The following is an 18,985-nucleotide window of genomic DNA, read 5'->3' on the forward strand; positions in this document are numbered from 1 at the left end:
GCACAGAGGGATCAGAGATCTTTTTTCACATCCAGCAGTTGTTGGACAGCTGTGGCAGTGCAGGCCTGGGCTGCATGAAACTCTCCATAATTGCGAACCACATCTCCAGGTGTTCAGGCATGCATGGCGAGGCCCAAATTTGCAATTGTGACACTGGTGGGATGCAAGACCCGGTGGGCAAAAAGTTTGTAGCTAGTGGTGCAGCACCGGACCAGGTGGTGGAAATTCGAACATGTTCATATTTGGCTTCATTTCACTGTGTCCTGTAGATTGGCTGTGCAAGGCAATATCTTGTGGCAGTGTTGTGGGAAATGATGGCATAACCAGCCTGGTTGGAAATGTAACATCATGAATGGATTTGGTTTGATGCATAGGATCCTGTGATGGCATGGACTGGGGAGTTTGTTGTATCAAGTCAAGTTCCTTCTTGATGTTCTGCATGGCATGGTAGAAGTAACAGAGGGAGTCTTGCGCATATGACACACTGGTAGGGGATGGTGCAGAATACATGTAAAAAAAAGTATCCACGGCCACACCATTGTAGTTTCAAGGTCATCACTTATGTTGGGGGTACTCACACTACAAAAGAGAACACGTTTGCATATTTTTGCTAATGTCCACTTAAATTTATCACACAGCGTAACAGAATAACAAATTACATCAAGCAGGAAAATGAAGCACACTTCTCAAACCACTTAAATTTGTTATACAGCGCAATAGAACAACAAATTACATCAAGAGGGAAAATGAAATATACTGACCCTCATGAATCGAAAACATGACTGCGTCGTTTCATGATTCGAGGGTCAGCAACTAATAAAAAAAATGGGCCCCCCCCCCGGGGTCCCAAGGTCGCGATGGCGGCGTCACTGTCCTGCCGAGATAATTTGTCCTTTTAGGACAATTATCTGAGCATGCACCCACGCCAGCAAAAGGTCGCCCGACACGTGCTGTTTGATAACATAATGTATATAAAAGGTGGTAATAATTTATTTAGTGTAGTCAGCAAAATGTCTTGGGTAAATCAGTATTTAAGCACGGGCAACCATGGCTCTGTACAATACGACAGAGATGTTTTATATCCGGGACCTGAGGAAGACATTGAAATGGCGGAAAGAATTCCATTAACAAATGTTAATCGTTCACGTAGCAGTAATGATATTCGAACAGTGCAAAGAGAGGATGCTGCTACTCGTATACGGTATGGAGATAATCCAACATTCGACGATTTGGATACGAGTGGCGAAACAGTTGAATATGAACGGGTGCCACAACCAAGAACAGAAGAAAGTAATCTTGGCGTGCGACAGCGCCGCCCAAATAGACCACGAAATCGTGGCCGCGGTCACCATAGTTCAGATATAGAAACTGCTAGCGAAACAGTGCCCTTGTTATCTGAGAGTGTCACGGACGGGGCCACAATTAGCACAGCTGGTGTTACAAGTTCAGGGCAGATAGCGATAGCGGCTGGCGCCACAACTGCTGCCGCCGCAGGTGCTGCTTACGGCGTTAAAAAAGTACTTGAACATGTACAGAACAAAGGATATACTTTACCTGGCAGTGATTACGTAGGACCAGGAAATCCTATAAATATAGACGCACCACGCAGTGGAGCAGATGCCATTGCTAAAGAGCATGACGTAGGATACGATAATCTGCTAAAGGAAGCAAGAGAACGACCATTTACAGAAGAAGAGTTTAGACAATGAGCTGGATGCAAAAGCTATAATTGATTTCGCAATTGACTGGAGTCATACATGAAATTGGCATTCATTTGTGGGAAAATACGGCTTGAAATTGAAGACAGCTGTTGAACAACGTATTGGAAAAACTTTGTATCCGAAACAACCAAATGCCGAAAAAACAGGTATGTAAATATAATTTTAGTTGTGTATCATATATTTTTGGTTTTCATTATTTGATTTTAACGTTTCTTGCCTTCAGAATTATGATATTCCACCGTGGGAACGGTCTAATTGGGAGTTCATGCATGAAGGCCAGAAACGCTATGCCTATGAACAATGGCTAATGTCTCGTGTTCGCCGTGGTTTGCCTATAGATCACGCCTGCCCATCAACATCTGGTTCAGCCACTGGAACAAGTTCTGTAAATGAACATCACGTCGACCACAAGGTATCAGACAGCGAAGAAGACGAAGACGAACAAGGACCAGAAGAAACACAACAACATTCTGAACCACAACGTTTAGTACCTTATTCTGATAGTGACGAAGGTATGAGTTCACCAATGCATGCAGCACCATCTGCTAACTTGGGTGATTCTCCGAATACTCATGTTGATCCGTTACCTGCTCCTTCTATATTAGATACAGGTAATATTACAAGATATCGCAAAGTACATAGATTTTTCACATATGGTTTAGCATATAAAGTGATTGAACATGAAAAGGTAGTATGCATGGTTATTCCTTTGGCAGAAATTCCCGTTGATAGGCCATTTTTGTATATGACACCTTCTGAATTCGATTTATTACCTGATGGTAGTAGAATTATTCATTGTTCTGTAAAAGTAATTGCACGAAATCCTAGAATTGCTTTTCCGACTAATTCAAGTGATACAGAACTTGCAACATTAAATCAAAATAAGAATATGATTACAAGTGTAGGGATTAATTTGAAAATACCGGGTATTAATGTAAAGCCTACAGCATTTACTGCAACTGCAATCATAAACGAAAGTTTGATTCCATTTGGAAGTCATGGTATGGTTATAGAAATGATGAAGCAGAATTTCTTACTAAAGTGCCTGCACATCAATTTGGACGACCCATTAATTTGAAATATTATTAAGTGTGTGTTTCTAGCTCAAAAGATAAGGGTTTACATAATTGGGGTTGGAAATGTGTACAGTCTTGTGTTTCTGAAGTAGATGCCGATGCACGAACAGGAAGTGTTATTGTTGGCTATACTTATACACCAACATTGGGTTTTCTCAAAATTCCAAAAGTAGCCAATGTTGATATTCTTCCTATTACAAGTACTGCTCAAAATGTAATTCAAAGGTATAATATTAATGCTGATAAACACTGTAATCCTTTTATGTCATGTGATAGTTTTTCTTTAACCCCTTTTGAACCAGCAAGAATGGAAGAACAATTAGTAGGAGCTGTTACTCCAGTAACAAATGCAGAAGCATCGGGATATAATAATTTAATAGAAAAGGCTGATATTGCTTCTGCGGGGTATAATATTAGACTTCATGATACAAATGTTCAACCGAGCCTTCATGTAGGCATTAATCCTACATATGCTTTAAGCACAAGCAGTTTAAATAGTGATGTTACAAAATATACTGATACTCAAATGTTGTTTGAAGTTATTGCAGAATGTTCAGTGTATGCAGATGGTCTAGAGACACATTACCCTAGAGCAACTGTATCAAATGTTCAAGTATCAGATATGATTTATATGTCTAATGTAAAAAGGAATGAGGAACCATCTATTTATAAGGGGCAATATGAAATTAAACAATTGTAATTGAAATGTAACAATTGTAATTTATTTTTATTTCTTGTACTAATTGAGAATAAAAATTATACATTGTACAAATTCTTGTCTTTTATTTAATAAGTAATATTATACATTTGCAATAATGAAAAGAAAGCTAAAGGATAAGGCTTTTTTATTGCATTTTTCAATTCATCAAACTTTTTCCACCTAATAGTTCTCACACGACATTGTTGAAATCTGGATGACTGCATACAATTGGCTGAGAATTAGAAATTAACAGTAATGGAGTACATCTTAAAATAGCATCTCCTTTATATTTTACTCGAATATTGCATGCAATTCCTTCACAAACTTTTTTGAAATCTTCTATAGCACCTTCTTCTAATGAAATTTCATTTCCAATGATTATACGCCTATTTATGGCATCTTGAAGAGCAAATTGATTCGTCTTATTATTACATCGGCCAATGTGGCCTACATTAAGTCCAAGTGAAATGAAACAATCAAAAAACCAATTTTTTCCAGAGTTTGGTGGGCCAACAATACAAAGAGTGTTTAATTTTTTATTTTGCACATAATTATTATCCTGCCATTGGTAAAGGCCCTGTCTATTAAACCATGATACCAAATTTAACAAAAATTTAGACACTTCATCTGTGTCATCATCAAATTGAAATAACAAAAGTTTATTTAGCCAAGCAAGAGAATCTGCTAAAGTATAATAATATTCAAAAACATTTGTAGACTGGCTGTAAAATATACTGTCTTCTGAGCCAGAACATAAAAGATTCTCCAAACCTTTGAGTTCTAATTCATTTATAGTTTTTTTGTATAACTCAAGGCCCATGTCAAAAAAACGATAGAATTTAGGATCAATGAAATTAATATAATAATGGTGTGCAGATGGTATTACACTGACTATATTTTCTGGGGGTATGCAATTGTATGACATTAATATCGAAAGTACCTTTTTTGCCATCGTTTCAGGGTTGCACCTTTGGTAGTCAGAGATTGGCTTGTGCTTTGTATGAGGCCATTTACGTGAGCCATCTCTGGTGAGGTCTTGTTGCAACTGATCATTAATTCGAGGGTTTTCGCTTTCCAATACTGAGAGGGATCCCTCGATGAAACTGACCCACTGTATAATTTCAGACTCACCAGGCACTCTCTTATGGGTTCCTCTAATCCAAACTTGTCCCCGACTTGGCCTTTTTTGCAAGAAGAAATATATGAGTATATTGAACCAGTCGAGGTCCGAATGGCTGTGATTGCTCGCCATCGTCGGGGACATTTCTTAATTCTGCTGGCAATAAAGGGGTCAACCCTAGATCGGCATCTTCATCGTCTAGAGGAATAGATGCAATTGTGGACGAGGTGGATGTGGTCGTCATCATGTTTCCATAGGATAATTTCTCCAGGGTAGACTGATGCGATAGAAGCAATTCGTCTACTAAATTCATCAACCTCGTCTGGTCCTCTGATGACAATGACATCAGTGTAATACCATCTTTCTGAGATTTCAGATACTCGCAAAAGTTCTGGCAACCAAACAATAATTGTGAACAGGAATCTTCGAAGTTCGTCAAACAATTCAAAATGGTGAATATGTATGTCCCTAAGGGTCCATCGGTGGCTCCCAACTGGCAGTGTAATCTCGTAGTGATCCAGATGAAGATTTTCAGCATTGGACTCGTCACGTGTGCTTGAACCAGGGTGAAGATCGTTTGGAAGATGTCGGCCAGGGTCTCCATCAGAGGTCTGCAAGCAACATATCAGGGAAATCAACATTTTCCTCCTCTGAATCACTTACAACATCTAATGCTCCACCACAACGTACACTTCTGAATAATGGCGTATTAACGCAAAACATGCACCAATGGCCATAATAGTTACATGCGGTGGGCAAACTACCCCATTTACAAAATGTGGTCTGTTAGTAAGTAAATGAATTTTCATGTGTGCAATAATATCAGACAGTTTTGATGTTCTCCATCTACACATCATTGACGTTAAACAATTTTCACAAATACGAAATATTAAGTGTTTGTATTCTATTTCATAAAACCACACTTTAATTTTAAATCGTGATTGCCAGACATTGCATTTACCAAAGTTGGCAAGTGTCATTAAGCACAATGTAGACCATGGAATTGGTACACCATTTTTAATTTTACCAGCTGCTTGAATAGCGTCGGCTACAATATCAGGTATCATTGGAATATTTATACTACTAGCAAAACTATAACATTCTGGAAATCTATAATTGGTAAGGATATAATTCATTTTTGATACTCTATATGTTAACAGTATATCATCTTGAACAGTAGATGGCAATTCTAATTTTAAAGCATCTAATGCATTTTCCAGTTGACCACATACTGCTACTTTGACCAAATTATATAGCGTCTCCATTATTCAGAAATGTACTTACAAATGTGGTGTTGCTGCTGCTGCTCGTAGATGTCGACGTTATCGGTTCAGAGGACATGATGTGCTGTGCTCCAAATCACCCTCCTTATATACTAAAATTTGGGTACAGCCGGTTAAAACAAATCCTGTTATCAACACGTGTCGGGCAACCTTTTGCTGGTGTGGGTGCTTGCTCAGATAATTGTCCTAAAAGGACAAATTATCTCAGCTGGACACCAATGTTGGTGTATAAGTTGTTTAACATGATGATCCATGACTCTCTTGAACGTAAGTTTCTCCAGGATTTTAGAAAGACTAAGTATTAATGAAATTGGTCTGTAGCTGGAAACAGCTTTGTCACGTTATTTGAACATTGGTTTAACAATTCCCTTTTAGGGACAACATCTTGATTTATAGACTCATTAAATATGTGACAGAGAACTTTAAGAATGAATCTGCAGCAGTACTTCAGTACTTTAATAGACATATTATCCACACCAGTGGAATATTTATTTTTCATTTGGCTTATTCTCATTCTCACTGGTTATAATATAAGATACTTCTTCTTCTTCTTCTTCTTCTTCTGTGGCGCTACAGTCCAGGGTGAACATTGGCCGTCCCAAAGAGCTTCCGCCATCCATTACGGTCATACGCTACCCTCCTCCAGTTTCTGCATCCAAGCTTCCATAGGTCTTCTTCCACTCCATCTAGCCATCTTGCTCGAGGTTGACCTCGCCCTCTTTTTCCTCCCGGATTACCAAAGAGAATCTTCTTTATCACCTCAGACTCCTCCAATCTTGCCACATGACCTGCCCATCTTACCCTTCCTGATCATATGATTTTTGTTAGAGGAGCATCGACATACATAATGTACAATTCTGCATTGTACCTTTTCCTCCATTGTTCTCTCTCATACACAAGGCCAATTATTCTCCTCAAAACTTTCCTCTCAAATCTGTTGGGCAGCCTTGCATTGGTTTCTGTCAAGGGCTATGTTTCCAAAGCATAAGTGAGAACTGGTCTAACGAGGGTTTTATAAATGGTGACTTTTGTTGGGCAGCTGAGGCGTCTTGACTGGAATAAATTACTCAAGGCAAAATATGGCTTATTTGCTGATATTGGCCTAATCTTGATTTCAGTTGAGATGTCATTAAAGCAAATGACTGTGGAACCAAAATACTTGAAGCTATCAACTCTTTCAAATGTGTATCCATTCACACGGAAAGTTGATGGCATATTGGGTTGATATGCTTTCTTGCAGGCCATGTATTTAGTTTTATCTTCATTTATCATAAGACCCATCTTCTTTCTTGCTTGACTTAAGGCTGTAAAAGTTTCTTTCAGTGCTGGTACTGTCCGTGCTATGTGTCTACGTCGTCTGCATATGCGAAAATCTGCCCTGGTCTGTAGGCCTCATCACCTTCTCGAGTGCTACATTAAATAATAAGCATGCTAATGCATCTCCTTGACGTAGCCCATTTTTTTTATTTCCAGGGGTCTGAGTAATTTCCTTGAACTCGAATGCAGCTTCTTACATCGGACATCATCATTTTAACCATCCACAGGAGTTTTCCATGTATCCCCATCTCCTGTAACGCATGAAAAAACTGGCTTCTATTGATGCTGTCGTATGCAGCCTTAAAGTCAATAAAGAGGTGATGTGTTCCAATTCTATATTCAACAGTTTTCTCCAAGATCTGGTGCATCTGGTCTATTGTTGAAAATCTGGTCTATTGTTGACCTTCCTTGTGAAAATCCGTTTTGGTATATTCCAATTTCTTTATCCACCTGTAGTAGCAGCTGATCAAAAATAATATTAGATACCACCTTGTACCAAAGATTCAGGAGGGTGATCCCATGGTGGTTTCTACACTCCATTCGGTCGCCCTTTTTATGTATGGGACATAATATTCCTTCATTCCATTCATCTGGTATCCTTTCCTGTTCCCATATGAGAATGCTAAGTTCATACAGAGACTGCTCTAATGTTGCTCCTCCACATTTTAGCAATTCTGCAAGAATGCTATCAGTGCCAGGAGTCTTGTTATTCTTCAGTTTCCTTAAAGCTTTTTTAACATCCTCTTACCCTGGGCCATCCAGTGGCCGTTCATCATCCAATCCTTGTTCACAATCATTAGAGATATCCTCTGTTTGCTCTATCTTTCGATTCAGCAGGTCATTAAAGTATCATCATCATCTTCCCAGGGTCTGTTTACTCTTGCTTATTATGTTTCCTTCTTCATCTCTAATCAAGCTGGTTATTGGAGCAGATTGTCTTCTAGCATTATTTACTTTTATAAAGAACTTCCTTGTTTCATTCTTCTTCTTGGACAATGCATACATTCTATTTCAGTCTTAGTCCATTCCCTTTTTTTGGCAATGTCATCTTTTCACTCCTCCTTTTCTCTCGAAAATCCTCCAATGAGCTTCTTGTGCAGTTCGTCTTTTGGTATGCAGTGTTCTTTTCTTCAGTCGCTCTTACACTCTTCATCAAACCATGTGTGCCTTATTGATTTTCTCTCCATCCCTAGTGTTTCCTTAGCTGAAATGTCTATAGCTCTTTTTAAAGTCAACCAATTTTGTTCTATGTCTGACAGTAAGATTCATAAGTTTCTGTTAATTGCAGTGCTGCAATATTGTACCGTTCTCTCCTAGTATGTCTTTCTTTCTGAGCATTTGATATCCTTGCTCTTATCTTGGCCATTACAAGAAAATGATCTGAATCCCCATTAGGGCCACAGAAGGTTCAAACATCCAACAAGTTGGATTTATGCCTCTGGTCTATCAGTACATGATCAACTTGATTAATGGTTTTACCATCAGGTGACTTCCATGTGCCCTTGTGTATCTCCTTATGGGGAAACCTGGTAGATCGCACTACCATATTCCGGGAGGCTACAAAAAGGATCAGTCTTATCCCATTGTAATTAGTGGATCCATGTTTACTATGGGCTCCAATTATGGGCTGGAACATGTCTTCTCTTCCAAGTTGTGCATTAAAATCACCCATCATGATCCTGACGTCATTCCTTGGACATTTACCATAAGCTTTTTCAAGTGCATCGCACAAATCATCTGTTTGGTCTTCAATAGCTCCTTCTGTTGGTGCATGTCCATTAATTATACGATAATTAAAGAATGTTCCTTTAATTCTAATTACTGATAGCCATGGATTAATGGGTGTTAAATTCATCACCAAATGTTACAGACCTTTATGGACAAGGAAACCTGTACCAAACTCATGTCTGTTATCATCACAGCTATAGAACATAGTGCCCTCATTCTTTTCCATTACCCCTCTCCCTGTCCATCGTATCTATAAGATACATGCATCTGACTAATTTTGTTCTGCACTACTTTTTAAAGAAGGTCCATGGCTTCAACCACAGATTCCTTACAATCAATCTGATCTGCTACCATCAAAAAATGATTGTTGAAGATACTGGCAACTATACCACCTTTATCTGCCATGCTTTCATTATGACACCCTTTGATACTGTCTATATCTTCTGAAATTTTTCTTTTCTCCCTTTTGATCACATTCCAAATTGCTGTTATTTTTCTGCCTGAACTGTCAATGTCAGATTTAATAAGTATGCTCCTGGATTTTTTAATTACACTCTTTAGGATGCTGCGGTATAACTCATATTGCTCCCCACTCTGAGATGTGTTAGAATTTTTGAGTGATGCAGAAAGCTTTCTCTTTGTTTTACAGGATGTTTTGATACCTTTAGTGTGCCACTGTCTCCTGTAATCACACAGGTTGGAACTTTTTGAAATTTGCTTAGGAAATACAGCTTTAGAAAATGTAACAAATTCATTCAGGAATAGGTTAAATTTATCATTGACATTTTTAGCCTGATATACTGTGTCCCATGTTAACTGCTGCAAATGTCTGAATGTTTCAAGATTCTCACTGTTGATTAGTCTAAAAGGTGTATCGATAAAACTACTTTTGCCAGCAGGGCTTAGTTCACAAAGGCAGACCTCAAAGATGGTGGTCCTTTATTCTCACATGTTTACTATCGACTCTACTGACACAGTTGGGCAGATCCACAGTACATAAAAACTATGTGTTATTTTCTCCCATTTGGCCACAGAAGGTGTTGTCCTGTACTAATGTTGTAGGTTTTGCCATAACGCCTGTGATGTTTTGTGTACAACTGGCTGAACTGCGGGATGGCCTCAAAAAAAGTAGAATGAAAGAAGTCTGAATGAGCATCCTGTGGAGTGGAGAGCAGTCTTAAAGGTGGGTGCAGCATGTATTATGTGCAGAGAAGGGTGAAAGATCTGTTGCCACACTGCCAATATTCTTCTGTCAGTTCAGGCACCATGACAGATGATAGAAACACTTGTGCATGTCACTACACAAAAGAAGGTTCAAAGTTTTATGTTTGCGAAGACACTATACCATTCATTCAACATGAGCACCATGCACTGCTCAAGAAACACTGTCATGCACAAACTGAAATCACTGAAATCTTCATGAAGTTGAGGAAGCAACCAATTCTGCAGCATGACTAGGTATGACGTTCTTGTCATAGTTTCTTCCAAAAAAGAAAGGTCATCAAACTTCATGAACAAAAATGGCACAAAAACATTCAGTTTTGGCAAGTCAGTTTTGGCAAGTCTCTTTCATGTTCAATAATGACACTAGGATTTTGTGACACCCAAGTTATTACATTATGATGGTTTACTTCACACAGTAGATGAAATGTCGATTCATCCAAAAACATGAGTCATGTGGAAAAAGTGTCCTCTACCATATCCTAGAGAATTGAAATGCAGACACAGTCATACAAAAGAAGTCATAAGTAGCAGTAGTTAATACTTATATACTTCATGGTAAGAAATCCTTGCCATCTTTACTGTCTGATGTAAATAACTCACTTTCAGGAAGACTTATAATGAAAGGTTCGATGATAGTGTTCCTGATATTTTCTTTACAGTAATCTTCATCCTGCAGTTTTTCTGTGTGTCTTATGCAAGTTGACCATACAGATGTTCAGATGTTGTTACCTCAAGTGTTAATCTCTCAACCCAGCAATTTTAAATGTATTGTTCTTTTCTGCAATGTAAGCATTTACTTGAGCCCATACCACCTCGACTGGGTAATAATGACAATTATATGCGAGTAATGTAACAGTATGGTATCCAGGCTGCTTTGCAGTATTGTCTGTCTCATAAACTTTGTATGCAGGCTTGTGGGCACTGACAAGAACCAGCAATTCTCCTATGGTATGTGGCAAACTGCAGCATATTCCATTACATAGCAACCATGCAACAATGTCTGCCTTTTTGGCACTCGCAGTTGGAGATCTGTTCACTAGCACTGAGTGTATGCTCACATTATCCACGACAATAATCAATCACACTGGGATATAAGCCGATAACTGTTCTGTAAACCACTGTTTGAAGATACTTTAGAATGGTAATCTTCAGAATACTTAGCCAATGACACGTTAAAAAATCAGCTTACTGTGGGGAATAAAGCCAGTTTGTGCTGATCTGACATTAAGCACTATAATTTTATTACCCTCACCAACTGGAACTTTTAATCCACCATACGCATCTCCCACCTTCCAGCAAATAGCCCTTGCATGGTTTTGATTGACAAAAGTTCCATCTACATAATGGATTTGAGTCATGCCAACTTGTCTGATCTCCTCCACTGATCTCAAAAACACAGGCCTTGCAGCTACGATATCACTATGCTCCATTAGTAATTTCCTCCCATCATTCATCTCTGATATCTGAACGCCATGTCCTTCAGTATCCTCAACATGGGCTATTTGCTTTTATTAAAATTTTCAGCTTCCTTCATATGTCAAACTAATTTTTCTGCTGTCAGATATTAACCTTTAGCATACATGCTGAATACTATGCACCGCAAAAAGTTTTTCACAAAATCTGCTAGCTCACCCGCTTCTTTTCTGCAGCTGTGTTGCATGCCTGGTGACTTAAGAACAGCACAGGCTTGCACTGATGCCTTACCTTTGCTGGATATTCTCTTAATGTTCCTCAAACCAACACCACACACATCAGCTGTCTGCTCCTGGCATTTGGCAATGGCGCAACACACACATTGTGCTGGCATGGAGTCGGGGGAAGATGTCTGTTCAAGTACTCATACACAAGGAACACTATTTCTCTTGCTTGTTTGTGCAGCACATGGAGTAATTGTTTACCATAACTCACAATGAACACTATGGGAGTAAAATAACCACTCGGCAGCTGAAATAAACAGTAATGTTTATGAACACAGCACAACATGCACAGAAAAGAAGACAAGAATGTCCCTGATGTGTGACGGGCTGTGAGTCACGTGGTACACTTCCGCAAGCTTCTGCACATCTGACCTCGACCTGCCTTCATAGCTGCTCTCTGCTCTACTACAGTACCAGTAAAAAGAACAAACTTACATTTCTTTTATTCTGTCCTTCACATAAAAAGTGACAAATAATGATTATTCATTCATGCTTTTAGAAAAAAATTTTAAACAGACGCTTACTTAACCAACAGATTTTTTCTAGTCAACTTACCTCCAGGTTATTAATAATCTCTCTTCCGGACATATAGGCTGCTCCAATTTCTTGTTTTTCTTTGAATGCTGTCCTTCTCTTTGTATAACACAATACAGAAACACTCTTGGCATGTTCTGGAAATGGTTGGGATACATGTTCATTTCTTTCACTACATTGAAAATGCCATTTCTTCAACCTTAAAGGGTGTATCCAATATCTGCTTCACTGCTGAACGCTGGCGAGTTGCAAAACATCCAGTGCATTACTGTCTTCGTCTGACGAAGACGACACATCCTGATCCATTTATAGCATGGCCGACACCCATTTCTTTGACAGTGCCTCTTCAGTGTGCATTGCTCACACCCTGTCAACAGCATGTCTCTGCCTCCCTGACACAAGTTGCCCATAATACTTCTATGTCAATTGCGCCAAACAGAATGTGCACAAATAATGACATTTCTGTTCATCCAGTATTTAAGAATAAGATCACTTAGTGACTTACAACACATTTTATACATAATTTCAAACCTTTACGAAACTTTTTCAGTGTTCATGCAGTAAGACTTCAGCATCATACATGATATTTTAATTTATTACTTCTTTATTACTAACTCTTATCTGCAACATGTCTTGTAGACAGTATCCACATATACCACTGAATGTATCTACAAAATTACGGTATATAATTGTACAACACATAGTTCAGGAGATACAATTTTATGAACATTGAGATGCTTGAAAAACTTCAGCTTAAAACAGAACACAAATTACTGAGATTATACTCATCCTACGCTTGATAATGAGAGCATTTGATGACTTCCCTTTAAACATAATTTCTAACCTTTCTTAAACTTTTTCTCACTTACATGCTTAATTTAATAGATTAACTCATTTCTAACGTAATCAGAAGTTTGAGATTGTTCTAAACAAGGGAGTTTGATTCTTTACTGAATTGGTGTTTACTGTGTACAGGAACCAATAAGAAATAACAAAAAGGAAGACCACGAATGAAGTGCTTGGGTTAACATATTGACTGCCATATGACTGCCGGTGGCCACCGGCCTTGTGGCTGTCAACTTGGTCAAAAGCGTGTAACACAGGGATGTAATCTTTCACCTCTCCTCTTAAAACTATACATCAAGGTTCAAAGCAGTAAAAAGGTAGTTCAAGAGTGGGATTAAAATTCAGTGTGAAAGGAATGATAGGATTCACTAATAAAATTGGAATCCTCAGTAAAAATAAAAAATAATTACAGGATATGTTGAATGGAATGAACAATCCAGTGAGTACACAATATGTATGGAGAGAAAACCATAAGTAATCAGAAGTAGGCTCATGGAAGACAACTTGGCCTCTACGCAGAGATGTGTTCTTGTTCTCATTGCTGGGCGAGTATCCCTTTTCTCCAAAGGGGTGGCCAGCTCAATTTCCTGTTGCCTACTGAGCTTTGCACTTCATCCATTATGAATGAAACATTCTCTGCTTGCTTTGGCATGGTTGGTGAATGATTTGCTGCACTGCAGGAACACAGCCACACACATGCTGGGCCACCCTGCAATCTTTCTCAAATGAGTTTAAATTTAAAGGTATGTCTGCTTGTGTCTGTGTATGTGTGGATGGATATGTGTGTGTGTGCAAGTGTATACCTGTCCTTTTTTCCCCCTAAGGTAAGTCTTTCCGCTCCCGGGATTGGAATGACTCCTTACCCTCTCCCTTAAAACCCAAATCCTTTTGTCTTTCCCTCTCCTTCCCTCTTTCCTGACGAGGCAACCGTTGGTTGCGAAAGCTAGAATTTTGTGTGTATGTTTGTGTTTGTTTGTGTGTCTATCGACCTGCCAGCGCTTTTGTTTGGTAAGTCTCATCATCTTTCTTTTTAGATATATAAGGTTAAAAAGTTTGATTCTCTAACATCACCTCATTTGTCAGCTTCATGATGAACTGCCTACAATTTCATTAATAGTCATAGTTATGTGAAATTTCGACATTAAGTAGGCTACAATGTGAATTTAGAACAGTAAGAATTGACAAACAGGGGTTACTATGATTTCACATTTGATGCATAGTAGAACATACATTGTTGCATATGACATGTAGCTAACATATTGAATTTTACTTTAAACCTGAGATGAGACCTATATCTATCACAAATCTTGAGAAAACGGACTGTATGTATCGCACTGATTTCAGCTTGGGCTCAATGATAGAGCGAAAGTGAAATAGTCATAACATCCTTCATATCTCATGAACAGCTTGATGCATCACAACAAGTTTCTGGCAAACTATAGCCTCAAAAAAAGGAGTATTTTACCATCAGTTATCATGTGAAACTTTCTTATCTACCACAATACAGTGTAACTAGAGATTTTTTTTCAGTGAAATAATCTAATTATTTTAAGTGCCATTGATATGTGGTGAAATAAGAATTAGTATGAGTCTGCAACAACATAAGTGAAGAAATGATACATTTATTTTTATACTGAGGATGTTCTTTTCATAAGATATTGACTTCACTAGCCTGTTTAAAAACAGACTGTTCCAGGATTCTATTGCAACTGCAACTGTGTTAGCAAGTTATTGGGATGAAGTTGTGTAAACCCCACCGTGTTTTAGCAAATGAAACTCATTTTAGTGCAGCAACAAGAGAAAGAAAAAAATCTTTACAAGTCAGGTGCAAATAAATTGATCCTTCTGTTGCAATTTCAGTGTAATCCTGTAGCCCATTGTGTTTTAGGCAATAAACAGTCAACTTGTTGAATTCCTGGTCATACTGGCATAATCTGTAAATACAACTGTTCGGAGACCTGCTTACTGCAGCTTACAAGTTCTGCCTGTGAGTAACCTTCAGCTGTTGAACTGCACATCCCCCGTCATGAGGTGGCCATCTGCAGTGGAACCCCACCAACACTGTTGTTCCCTCCCCTACCAAAATGTCTGTGCAAATATGGGTAAAGTTATTTTGTGTGCATTATAGATGAAATAAGGTTATCAATAAATATAAAAAATTGGGGATTATGAAGTAAAGGAATTCCGCTGCCTTGGAAGCAAAATAGCACGGCAGATGAAGCAAGGAGGACATAAAAGGCAGACTAGCACAGGCAAAGAAACCACTCCTGGGCAAGAGAAGTTTACTAGTATCAAAGAAAGGCCTCATTCTCAGAAAGAAATTTCTGAGAATGTACATTTGGAGTACAGCATTGTATGGTAATGAATCAAGGACAATGGGAAAACTGTAACAGAAGAATGTTGAGAATTAGGTGGTGTATAATGACCTAGGAGCTGGGTTTACAAACCTGAATAAGTTCTTAAGTAATGAATGTTTGGGTGCAGACAGTCTCTTGGGGGGGGGGGGGGGGAGCTGATTACAGTCCAAAATTCTTCATAAAATGTTTGCATATACATGTAAAATTCTGAAAAGTAGGGTAACTTACAAGAAATGATGGAGATGAAAAACTGTTTGGTAACAAAAATGGCAAGACCGAAACAGTACCCAAGAAAGGGTGTGTGTGAGACAATAAATAGGAAAGAATGTCCTTGCATAATGCATTTGAATATAAATGGTCTAAGAGCTAACTTTTCAAACAAAAGTCATACAGTGGATGAATTACAAATTATTCTATCTGAATGTAGAAATATCAAAGTTATTTGCCTCAATGAACATTGACTTACATTTGATAATGTTGCAGTTCTTAATAAAAATCTTAATAAAATTAAAAGTTTCGAATTAGCCAACAGCTTTTGTAGATGAGGGAAATCACATGGAGGCTCTTACATACTTAATTATTCTGACATAAAATATGAAATAAGAAATGATTTAAATCATTCGAATGAAAGCTATTGTATTGAGTTGGGGGACCGAAATGCCATAGTAGTTTCTTCACACAGTACCAGAGAAAACTACAATTGAAGCTTTTCTGATGAAATTTCATTGCCTGCTTGAAAAGCTTGGTAAAGAAAAAGTAAAAAGATAGTAATAGCTGCTGAGTTCAATATTAATATCATAGTTGAAAGCAATGATGTGTCCAAATTCATTGACTTAATAAAAAACTTCAGCCTGAAGGTAAACTTCATGCAACCCAAAAGAGTAAATGCACAGTCAGCGACCTGTATTGATAATATTCTAACAAATTATATATTTGAAGATGTTCATAAATTTTGCATAGTCTTAGGAATCACTGACTACTCTGCATTATTCATCGAACTACCAAAAATTAACAAAGAAATTTGATGTAACAAAAGTCATACGAAAAGGAACTTCACTGTGTGAGGGGGGGAGGGGGAAATTGTTTACATTTAGAAATAAATTAAGAGAGGTTGAACAGCCTTATGGCCTTATGCCAGCTGTATTTCAAGTTATAGTAACTTTAACAAATTTTAAGAAGCATTCTTGAAGTGTTTAATGAAACTTTTCCACTTAGAATTACATGTAACAAAACAATTTAACATAGGGCATAAAAATTTCTAGTGCCAGGAAGAGCAAACTCCACAATGAACTAAATTATAATAGAAATAGACATTTTACTGAATATGTTCATCTTTATACAGCTGTTAGGTGCCAGAATTAGTAGTAATGTAATATCCAGGATTAAAGGAAGGTATTAGCTTTATCGTAAACCTAGCTCAGATATCAGTGTGTTTAAAGGAATTCTTTGTAAATGTAACAGAGTCACATGTTGATGTAGAAGAGTATCATAATAAAGTAAATCCCTTTGTGTTTCACCAAGAAGCTGAATATCTTACAGATTTAAAAAAAATCACAATAAAGGATGTCAAAAATGTTGTATTATCATTTAAAAAGAGACTCCGCTGGGTGGGATGGGATACCCACTACAGTTATTAAAACAATGTATGGCTTAATTGCATCTCCCCTAACAAAAATGTTCAACCAACCTTTTGAACAGGGATGCCTTCCTGAAGCTTTGAAGAGAGCTGAAGTCAGACCTCTGCTCAAGAAAGAGTCGAGGGAAAACATGAGAAACTATAGCCCTTCCAGTCCAGTCAAAAGTTTTAGAGAAAGTACCTGCAAACCAGATCAAAACTTTTATTGTAAAAAATGATATTATAAGTAACCAATATGGATTTCAATCAGGAAAAAACACTCTGGATGCAATGAATATCTTTACTGAAAAGGTTTGAAAATCATTGGAACAGAGTTGCAGCTATCTTCTGTGATCTCACAAAAGCATTTGACTCCATGAACCATGACTTGCTTACCTACAAATTAGACAAATACGGGATTAATGACAATGCTCTAAATGGGCTCACATCCTACTTACACAACAGAAAACAAAGGGTAACTGTCACTTCAGATGCAGTTAATTATTATTATAAATAGAGTACAGTGCCACAAGGTGCGCCTCAAGGCTCCATTTTGGGCCAAACCTGTTTCTTATTCTACGTACATGGCTTACCCATAAATATAAATTCCCCATCAGTTCTGCCTGTAGATGATACTTCTGTTTTAATTAAAGATAACAATGCAGTAAAAATTCCATGTTCCAAAGTAAGCATACCAGACACCTACGAAAACTGGTTCCAGTTAGATGGGTTGAGACTGAACATTGAAAAAACCCATACAGTTCATTTCAAAACCAAACATTCAATATGTATGTACCTTAAAATAAAATTTAACAATCAAATTATGGAAGAAGTTTCATGGTCAAATTCCTAGGACTAAATGTGGTCAAGAACTTAAGATGGAAAACACATATTGACTTCCTATCAAATAAACTATGTAGTTTGAATATAATAGAGGGAAACATTCCACGTGGGAAAAATATATCTACAAACAAAGATGATGTGACTTACCAAACGAAAGTGCTGGCACGTCGATAGACACACAAACACACACACAAAATTCTGGCTTTCGCAACCAACGGTTGCTTCGTCAGGAAAGAGGGAAGGAGAGGGAAAGACGAAAGGATGTGGGTTTTAAGGGAGAGGGTAAGGAGTCATTCCAATCCCGGGAGCGGAAAGACTAACCTTAGGGGGAAAAAACGACAGGTATACACTCGCACACACACACATATCCATCCACACATATACGGACACATGCAGACATATACAGAGGTAAAGAGTTTGGGCAGAGATGTCAGTCGAGGCGGAAGTGCAGAGGCAAAGATGATGTTGAATGTAGTTTTGCATTTACAGTGCAAACACTAGAAAATTCCACTGACTTGAGCATACAAAAATTACTTATTGTAGTTATTTTGAATCTGTTATTAATATGGCATAATTCTCTGGGGAAGTTCAAGTACTGGATCTTGAATACTCAGACTGCAAAGGAAAATTGTCAGATCCACATGTAAAGCACAGCAGAGCATTTGTCACCCATTATTTCTGAAACTACAAATTCTAAGTGTTCCTCCATATACATTTATAAAATTATAATCTTCCTACATAGCATACAAAAATTATTTGAGGAGAATCATTTTACCATACATATAATGCTAGAAATAAAAATAATTTTCTACCCTTACTAAAGTTGCAACTAATGCACAGACTCCTCAGTATATGGGGATGACAATATATAACAAGTTAGGGGGAAATAAACATATTTATTGTGAAGCCATAAATTTTAAAAAC

At 37.8% G+C, this 18,985-nt stretch overlaps 2 protein-coding genes across 2 annotated transcripts; one reads left to right on the forward strand and one right to left on the reverse strand.

Annotated features, from left to right (window-relative positions):
- The first annotated feature begins 1,735 nt into the window (after positions 1–1,735).
- On the forward strand, positions 1,736–2,799 carry LOC126175228 (uncharacterized). Its single transcript, XM_049921860.1, has 2 exons — positions 1,736–1,867; positions 1,945–2,799. The coding sequence occupies exons 1-2, from the start codon at positions 1,853–1,855 to the stop codon at positions 2,797–2,799; spliced, it is 870 nt and encodes a 289-aa protein (XP_049777817.1). The 5' UTR covers positions 1,736–1,852.
- Positions 2,800–3,679: 880 nt separating this feature from the next.
- Positions 3,680–6,268, reverse strand: LOC126175227 (uncharacterized). Its single transcript, XM_049921859.1, has 2 exons — positions 5,902–6,268; positions 3,680–5,228 (listed from the first exon to the last, which is right to left on the reverse strand). Exon 2 carries the CDS (start codon positions 4,759–4,761, stop codon positions 3,688–3,690), a length of 1,074 nt encoding a protein of 357 aa, XP_049777816.1. The 5' UTR covers positions 4,762–5,228; positions 5,902–6,268; the 3' UTR covers positions 3,680–3,687.
- Positions 6,269–18,985: the final 12,717 nt, after the last annotated feature.

The sequence above is a fragment of the Schistocerca cancellata genome, chromosome 3, assembly GCF_023864275.1.
Source record: "Schistocerca cancellata isolate TAMUIC-IGC-003103 chromosome 3, iqSchCanc2.1, whole genome shotgun sequence".
NCBI lineage: Eukaryota > Metazoa > Arthropoda > Insecta > Orthoptera > Acrididae > Schistocerca > Schistocerca cancellata.